The sequence below is a fragment of the Fusarium falciforme genome, chromosome 2, assembly GCF_026873545.1.
Source record: "Fusarium falciforme chromosome 2, complete sequence".
Lineage (NCBI taxonomy): Eukaryota > Fungi > Ascomycota > Sordariomycetes > Hypocreales > Nectriaceae > Fusarium > Fusarium falciforme.
The window spans coordinates 2,169,159-2,177,502 of NC_070545.1; the positions used below are offsets into that span (position 1 = coordinate 2,169,159).

Consider the following 8,344-nt stretch of genomic DNA (forward strand, 5'->3'; position numbering starts at 1 on the left):
GGTTGAAGCCTGGGAAGCAACAGCCTCGCGAGCTTTCCTTAGATGTTGATTGACAGATAGTGGCCCGTGCGCCAGGCACGGGACCAGTCGGCGTTTGTTCCGTTGCGCGCCATCCGTCGCCTTGTCGTTATCAGTTTTTCCGAAAGACCCTCCCAGCTCCGTTTGAGCCTATGATGGCCAAGCCAATTTTTGTCTCCAAATTTGTCCGCCCTTCTTCGTCCATGTTGCGCTCCCCGAAATCCGTTTGAGCAAACTTGACCCAGCGAAAAAAACAATGGCGGCGATTGGAACCCTTGTCTTCTGTACCGACTGCGGTAATCTCCTGCCCGCGACCAAGGGCACGCAGAGAAACGTGTTGCGTTGCGAGTGCTGCGGTGCCGAGAATAAGGGTAAGTTTGCTTCCCAAGCTGCAGATTGATTGTCTTTTTGGCGGCATTTCTCACGCGTACTCGCAGATACCGGCTCCAAAGTTACTGTCACGCAAACAAAGCCCTCCGATTTCCCATCTTTTCTGAGACAGAAGCTGCAGTCGAGCGTGCAGGCCGTCGAGAAGCACAATCTGCAAACGGAGAGCACAGTGCATGAGAAATGCCCCAAGTGTGGCCGCGAGGAGGTCAAGTACACCACCGTGCAGCTGCGCAGTGCAGATGAAGGTTCGACGGTCATCTACAACTGCGAATGCGGAAACTCGTACGAAGAACCCAAACTTTTTTCTATTGGCTTTATTTTAACAGCGTTTTAGGTGGCATGAAAACAACTAGACACCATACTCGATCGAGCAAATTCATAAATCATGCAGCAGCTCCTCCGACTTCGGGAATCAAAGCATACTCCGTCTCTCCACCCTTTTCATAATCGGCGATATCGAGCGCGACGATGACACTCTCTCGAACCACCTTCTCCTTGTCATGGAGGAACCGCCTCAGGGTATCCTCGACACCCTCCTCATCACCAAGGCTACCCAGCGCCTCAGCTGCCTCGTGTCGAACCATGCTGGCCTCGTTGACATCGCTCAGCGCAGCAGTGAGGGAGGGGATGGAAGCAGGGTGCGACAGCTGGCCAAAAACAAAGGCAATTTCATGACGGAACAACGCCGACGAATCGGCGAAGCCCTTGGCAAGCTCAAGCACAGCAGGAACTGCTGTGGGCAGATCAGGAGGGGAGGCAAGATCGCGAAGGGCAAACATGGCACGGTACCGGATGAACAGAGGCGCGCTCGTATCCATGAGCTTTCGGCCGAGCTCCGCGACCTCGGCCTTCTTGTCGGTTTCGGGCATCGGGGGCGCAGGGTCGATAGAAGAAAAGGCACTAGAATAAGATGTCAGTGGGAGGGTAACCTCAGAATAGAATTTACGAACCTTGGGCGCAACTTCTCCTTTTGCCGTTCCTCCGAGTTCTCCCACTCAACGCGCTCAATGGCGATCTCGCACGTCTCAACAATGCTAATATCCTCCCCCTTGCGGTCGCGGTACTCTCGGAGGATGTCCAGGTTGTCGGCCCATCCCAGGGCACCCAGGGCCTCGGCAGCCTCATGACGGCACATGGGATCCTCCTTGAGATCGGCGAGAACCTCACGGAGAGGCTTGACGGCAGCAGTGTTGCAGGTCTGACCGAGGCAGTAGGCAAGCTCGTGCTTCAGAAGGGCAGAAGGCGAGGTGAAGCCAGCCGCGATGGCCTCGATAGCGGCAACCTTGACGTCCTCAGGGTTGATCTGGGTCACTGCCACGTGCTTGAGGGAGAAGAGAGCACGGAAACGGATGGGGAGAGGGGTATCTTCGGAGCAGAGGGACTCCCTCAGCTTGAGGACCGTCTCCATGGAGGTGGGCTTCTCGGCGTCGGACGACATTTTTCTTCTTCTTCAACGAGCGTCTGCGGTGATGGCGATCGCGGCGTCGGTTTAGGCTGCGGCTCTCTTCAGAAAATTGAAATTTCCAGCCGCGGGGCACTCGTCTTATCTTATCTGGCGGGGTGTGTGGGGTGGGGTTTGGCCATGGACATTGGATGGATGCAACGCGAAAAATCGCTGCGCAAAAAAGCAAAGTGTTATCAATCAGGGTCCAATTTCGGGCCTAACGGGGCGCCTAACAAGTCAATTTGCAAGGAGGGTCGACTGATTCCGTGGCGATGTTGTATGAAGTCAGGCCAGGTTCGGGAGCCCATGGTGCTTTGCTGTGTGGGATTGCTCGACTGAACTGAGGGGAAGACCTCCCCCTCTCAATATCCCCGAGTTGTAAGAATTGACATTGCCTATAGGCAGCGATGGTATTCCGAGATCGTTCGACGCGGCACCATCCATCTCCGCATGCAGCTGAAGCGGTGGCGGGCAGAGCGGCTCGGAGATGGGACCTATAAGATGTGGTTGAGCGAATTGGTGTGGTCGCCGCGTCAGACGGGTGCATTTTCATGACAGATTCAACCTTGGCATGCCGTACAAGTGTCTGAGGTCGAAACAGTCATCATCAATGCTGACAGTTCCATGTATCTTTATCAATCAAGGATGATTGCAGTTGAAAGAGAAGAGCTCTTAACCCAGGAGTTGACCGACTGCGGAGCCCAAAAAGAAAAGTGGAACCACAACGAGACCCACGAAAAGAATCTATAAGTTGAAGCAAATCGCGCAGATCCCACTCAATTCGAATCGTTTCGAATTCATCGGTTTCGTGGTCTAACGGCTATGACTGCGGATTCTGATTCCGCCAGCGAGGGTTCGACTCCCTCCGAGACCTTTTCTTTTTGTTCATGGTGACGATTCGGATTTTTGAGCGTGAAGCCATCACGAACTATGCCAGCGCCGAGGTGTGGAGTACTACCACAAACAAGAAAATGTCTGCAACACCGGAAATGCGGCTATGGGGGTCGAAAATGTGCTGCCCTATATTTGAGGTGTTTCTGTATATCTCATGGTTTTCTTATACTTTTCACTGCATGGTAGTGTATCGTTATTTATCCTTCATCTTCTGCTCCGTTGTCGGCGATTAGGAGCTTCAGGTTAGGTAGGATACATAACGCCAGTTGAGCTGTAAAATAATTGCTTGAAAGAGTACGTTCGTGAAACTGAAAAGCAATTAGAGCCTCTTCAACCTTGTCTTTTTTTCTCTTATTCATCTCCGTTCTCCTCCTGCATTTGTTCGACTGTTGAATTCCTTGATAGGTATTTTGTCATTCAAGCCTGTCACTCCGCGGCGATAGTAGCGCAAACCATCATTCGACGCTTGCTAAGCAGCGAATCAGCGTGGACGCTTACTTACCCTACGTGATGAACCTCGACTCAATCGTCTCTCGATCTCTCATCTGAATCATACACCCATCTCTCTATTGCTCTCACCTAGAATATCCCTTGTTCTATTCTCCTTACGCGGTATTCCGAGCACGCTCATCGCACCTTCGTTGTCTGCGCAGTGCATTAATAAGCTTCGGCGCTCATATCGCCACCCTCCCTCCTCACTCGACTCCTCACCAAACACAACTTCAGCGCAAAAATGTCACCCTCGCTCGAGGCGCCGGAGCCGGTGGAGGATGTCTTCGCAAACCCCATAAAGCAGAAGCCGCAGCTCGTCGCTCCGGAACCCCAGCACTGCCCAGGTCCCGAGTCACAGCAGGCCGGCACAGCGGACTCGTGTGCCGGGTGCCCGAACCAGGCCATCTGCGCTTCGGCGCCAAAGGGCCCCGACCCGGACATTCCCATTATCTCAGCGCGCCTCGAGAATGTCAAGCACAAGATTCTCGTGCTAAGCGGCAAGGGCGGCGTGGGGAAGAGTACCTTTACGTCCCTGCTGGCGCACGCCTTTGCGACCAACCCGGACAGCACCGTGGGCATCATGGATACAGATATCTGCGGACCCAGCATCCCCAAGATGATGGGAGTCGAGGGAGAGACGGTACATGTCAGTGGTACGGGATGGTCACCGATCTGGGTCATGGACAACCTTTCCGTCATGAGCATTCAGTTCCTGCTACCCAACCGGGACGATGCCGTTATCTGGCGAGGCCCCAAGAAGAACGGTCTCATTAAGCAGTTTCTTAAGGACGTGGAATGGGGCGACCTCGATTTTCTACTCGTGGATACACCACCGGGCACAAGCGACGAGCACCTCAGCGTCAACTCATTCCTTAAAGAGAGTGGCATCGACGGAGCTGTCATGGTCACCACACCGCAAGAAGTGTCACTGCTGGATGTGCGCAAGGAGATTGACTTTTGTCGAAAGGCTGGCATCAGGGTATTGGGACTCGCAGAGAACATGAGCAGCTTCGTCTGCCCAAAGTGTTCCAACGCGAGTGAGATCTTCAAGGCGAGCACAGGAGGTGGACGAGCACTGGCAGAGGAGATGGGCATTCCCTTCCTGGGATCAGTACCTCTGGACCCAAGGATTCGGATGGCGTGTGATTACGGCGAGAGTTACTTCGACTCGTTCCCAGACAGCCCAGCCTGTATCGCGTTCCAAGGGGTGGTCAAGAATGTTGCGATGCAGTTGGGATTGGATACCCAGAGCGTGTTGCCGGACGAGTAGGCGACGGCTCTTATATAGTTACGTAGATTATGATATCGCTGGTTTTCCATCTCCTGTTCTCTTGGCATATCAACCCGACTTGAGCTTGTCGGGGATCTCTTCCAACTCTTCGACGGATTCGATATCAATGATTCGTCCGGCCTCGCTCGTGTTTCGCATCAGCTCCTTGGCGCCGGCATAGAGCATCCTCATCTCGGCGTTGCATGTAACGGGGAGGTAAAAGAGTAGCACGTATGGGACAGACAACCGTCCGTCACCCTAGGTCTGTCAGCATCGCATAGGTTGGTGTAGGTTCGATCGGGCGTACCATGGTAAGAGGGTAACTCAGGAGGACGAAGCGCGGGGCGTGGTCGGGAAGGTCATCGCCGACTTCCTCGAGGGACTTGTAAACGACCTTGTCTTCATCTTGGCGGATCTCGTATGTGTGCTTGTCAATCATGTCTGGCGAGTCGGTGAGCTTGGGCATGGCATGGCGAGGCGGCAGAGGGACTGGCGCGGACAAGGAGACATACATACAAATAACAGCTTGAGGATCCTTGGCCCGTGAAGTAGTCAGTCGGAACTTGCGGAGGTGATCCTTGGTCTCCCCGGAGAAGGTGTACAGTCGCGATTCGGACGCCTGGGCATGTGAGCTGGTGGGGGATGGGATGAAGACGTAGGGGGCATACCATGGTGACTGTATGTGGTCAAACAAACAAGGAACAAGGAACTGAAGCTATTACTGCTGCTATCGTGGAGCTCTAAGCTAAGACGAAGCTCTGGTAGCTATCATGAGATGGACTAGGGCAGTCAGTTGAGAGTCGCAAGTTGGACAACCCCGCCACAATTCGAACTCCGAGAGAAAGCCGCCCCCACTCTCCGTCCAGCGAGTAAACGTCATCTGCAAGCTCCATTTCCATCCCCCAAACGGACGACATCCAACAAGGATCACGAGGGTCGAGGCTCCTGCGTGCGCTTTTTTGATTGAACATAAGAACTCGCGCATTTCTCATTCGTCCGTCCGTCAGTCCTTCATGTTCTCCCGCATCTCCCAGGTTGCAAGGCACCTCTCCGCTCCCGTTGCTGTTACTGCTGCTCGCACTACTAGACGATTTGCATTTGGAAGCGTCATGGCTCCTATATCGGCGGATGAGCGCAATGCGCGCATCATTCAGACGGCGGCGTGCCTGATTATTGGCGATGAGGTTCTCGGTGGAAAGGTAGACAAGTCTGTATGTTGCTGTTACATGTGCTGTGCTAATACAAGATAGACTGTTGATGTGAGTGACTGGCACAGCCTCAACCTTGAAATACAGGGATTGACCGGGTAGACCAACTCTGCTTATTTTGCAAAATGGTGCTTCTCTCTTGGAATTGTAAGTTACAAGGCTACGTGATGCAATCCAGAGCTAACCTGTCACAGAGCCTCAAGCGAATCGAGGTTATTGAGGACGATGAGAGTGAGATCATGGAGGCCGTTCGAAGAATGAGCGATCGTTATGACTTTATCGTCACAAGGTTAGCACTCACGCTCATCAATGTTACGATGAATAGCTAACGTGTATAGTGGCGGAATCGGTCCTACGTAAGACAACGGCCCCCAGTTGTGGTTGCTCACTAACTGTCTAGTCACGACGATATCACCTATCAGTCCATCGCCAAGGCCTTTGGCCTGCCTTTAAAGCTCCACCAGGAGACCTTCGAGAAGATGAAGCTGCTCTCCAAGCCTCACCCCAACCAGCCCAACTTTGACTGGGACGTCGACTCGCCTGCTAGAAAGGCAAAGCTTCGCATGGCTGAACTGCCAACCGACGAGTCTCGAGATTTGAAGCAGCAGGCTCTTTTCCCTCATGAGGACATGTGGGTTCCCGTTGCTGTCGTTAATGGCAATGTCCACATATTACCTGGTATCCCTAAGCTTTGTGAGTAACTAAATGATGTAAATTTGGGCATCAATGGTCACAGGAGGTGGATAAGGCCGTCAACCGAATGGGAAATGCTTCTCTTTGGTGGTGTGGCTGTGACAACCCATGTGTCACCAGTGATGCCTTTTTCATGCATCACCAATACGCCATTCCTCTGTATACTAACCAGAAACAGTCCAGAAGCTTCTCGAGGGATTGAAGCCATATATTCTGCCAAGGCTCGTGGATCCCGAGGGTACAGGAACACACAGAATTCTGTTCTCGACCCCTCTTCCTGAGAGTGGCGTGGCCGATTTCCTCACGACACTGGCCGCCAAGGTAGAGCCTAAGGGTATCAAGGTCGGAAGTTATCCTCGCTGGGGCAAGAAGCACAACACGGTCACTCTTGTTGGAAGGTGAGTATCCAAGCGAACTCGTGCCGGGCCATGCTGACAATAAACAGGGACCAGGATTACCTTGAGAGTCTGGTTGCCGAAGTTGAAGCCGGCATCAAGGGCCTAAGAATTACCGCCGAAGGCGAAAATAGCGAGGAAGAGTCCACAAAGGAGCCAGCAAAGGCAACCGAAGATGCGACCAAGTACACTGTAGAGCCTAAAAAGGAGCCATGAAACGGGCTGTATAGTCACACCATCATGGATACACTGGTCGACAAGTAATCGTTGCTCTTGGTTGCAGTTGTGTCAATATAGGAGGACGGCATCGTGTCGCCATTGGATAGATCATGTAGTGTATACATATCTTGAATATAGATGGGTTAGAGCTGATATCCATCTACTCCCACGTCTGTTCGTACGCCCCTGCCTCCAGGGTTGATTTGGGATGTCCGCTTAGGTACCCTAGGCGTTGCAGGAATATCCTAGAACCTGGTCCTCTGGATAGCTATGACCATGGGAGCTGCTGACTGGGCGCCGATCTTGACAATTTTGATCTGTCTGAGCTGCATCGCCCCTGCGGGCCGCAGCTAGTGAGGGGTTTTCGAAGGAAAAGCAAGACTGTTAATGGTTGTGTCTCAGCCGACTCTTGCAGGTGCCAGTTGACGGCCGGTTAATATAGTCAATGTAATAAAACAAAGTCCACCGACAGTCAGCATCTGCGCCAAGGCACATTGCATATTCTGACATGACCGGAGCAAGGCCGGAAGGCCTCGCCCAGTTTAGGCGACGTTGAGGCCGATCTGCGCACCTGGGCAACCGAGATAAGACATGGAAGCGGATGTGAGTCTCATTTCCCAGGGCCCGAACGTGGTAGCGAGCGAGCGACCTGGACAAGCCTGCTTCCGGCAAAGCACACAATCCATCATACGATTTGAAGCAGAAGAGGGGCTGGTCGACTTTCTTGCATTGCAGATCCCCCGAGGAGGAGCATTGAATCCGAGACGCATCGGCGCGGGAAGCTAGGGGCTGGCTCGAGCAGCATGGAATGGCACGTCGTGGGTTCAAGACTGACTCGAGCTCTCTCCTCCCAGCCCAGAGTTGCAAAAGGGCTAGAACGAACCTGGGGTGCGTTATCGACCAGGGGTAGCAGTGGACAAGGCGGAGGTGGGGACTTGGCGAGCAGAGCAAATCACGGCCGTGGTAGCAAAGCTCGTGACATGATCAGCGCCGAGGTCAAAAGGTTAGAGCTTAAACCGGACCTGAGGGGAGATTGAAACATGACATGACGAGCGCCTTGGCGTGTAGAGCTAGACGCGAGGGCAATCTAAATACCGAGAAAAAGGGGCTGTTGAAGGGTGGGCATCGTGGGTATCGCTACCAGTCCAGAAAAGAGCCTAGAATGGTGGAGACGACATGCCCCATAGGACGTCATGTTCTAGAAGGCTTGACGAGAGGCTTGTCAGTGTCTCGGTTAGTTTCGAGGCGTAGTTTGTGGTGCCTGGGAGGCATGCGGAAGTCAGCTGGTAGCTGAAAGGCGGAGCAAGTAGAAGCAAAATAA

At 53.2% G+C, this 8,344-nt stretch overlaps 5 protein-coding genes across 5 annotated transcripts; 3 read left to right on the top strand and 2 right to left on the bottom strand.

The window, feature by feature from the left end:
• Window positions 1-207: 207 nt before the first annotated feature.
• On the top strand, window positions 208-761 carry NCS54_00262300 (DNA-directed RNA polymerase subunit; the record flags this gene model as incomplete). The annotated part of the gene is made up of 3 exons (XM_053148218.1): window positions 208-389; window positions 456-690; window positions 743-761. Exons 1-3 carry the CDS (start codon window positions 275-277, stop codon window positions 759-761), a joined length of 369 nt encoding a protein of 122 aa, XP_053004193.1. The 5' UTR covers window positions 208-274.
• Window positions 762-791: 30 nt separating this feature from the next.
• NCS54_00262400 (Deoxyhypusine hydroxylase) lies at window positions 792-1,846 on the bottom strand (the record flags this gene model as incomplete). Its single annotated transcript, XM_053148219.1, has 2 exons — window positions 792-1,308; window positions 1,359-1,846. 2 exons carry the CDS (start codon window positions 1,844-1,846, stop codon window positions 792-794), a joined length of 1,005 nt encoding a protein of 334 aa, XP_053004194.1.
• A 1,633-nt stretch (window positions 1,847-3,479) lies between these two features.
• NCS54_00262500 (Cytosolic Fe-S cluster assembly factor NBP35) lies at window positions 3,480-4,508 on the top strand (the record flags this gene model as incomplete). The annotated part of the gene is made up of 1 exon (XM_053148220.1): window positions 3,480-4,508. The coding sequence occupies one exon, from the start codon at window positions 3,480-3,482 to the stop codon at window positions 4,506-4,508; it is 1,029 nt and encodes a 342-aa protein (XP_053004195.1).
• A 69-nt stretch (window positions 4,509-4,577) lies between these two features.
• Window positions 4,578-5,179, bottom strand: NCS54_00262600 (ADF-H domain-containing protein; the record flags this gene model as incomplete). Its single annotated transcript, XM_053148221.1, has 3 exons — window positions 4,578-4,766; window positions 4,816-5,127; window positions 5,177-5,179. 3 exons carry the CDS (start codon window positions 5,177-5,179, stop codon window positions 4,578-4,580), a joined length of 504 nt encoding a protein of 167 aa, XP_053004196.1.
• A 231-nt stretch (window positions 5,180-5,410) lies between these two features.
• NCS54_00262700 (MoCF-biosynth domain-containing protein) lies at window positions 5,411-7,020 on the top strand (the record flags this gene model as incomplete). The annotated part of the gene is made up of 8 exons (XM_053148222.1): window positions 5,411-5,707; window positions 5,759-5,767; window positions 5,819-5,863; window positions 5,911-6,005; window positions 6,055-6,072; window positions 6,117-6,409; window positions 6,588-6,807; window positions 6,855-7,020. Exons 1-8 carry the CDS (start codon window positions 5,522-5,524, stop codon window positions 7,018-7,020), a joined length of 1,032 nt encoding a protein of 343 aa, XP_053004197.1. The 5' UTR covers window positions 5,411-5,521.
• Between the last annotated feature and the right edge of the window lie 1,324 nt (window positions 7,021-8,344).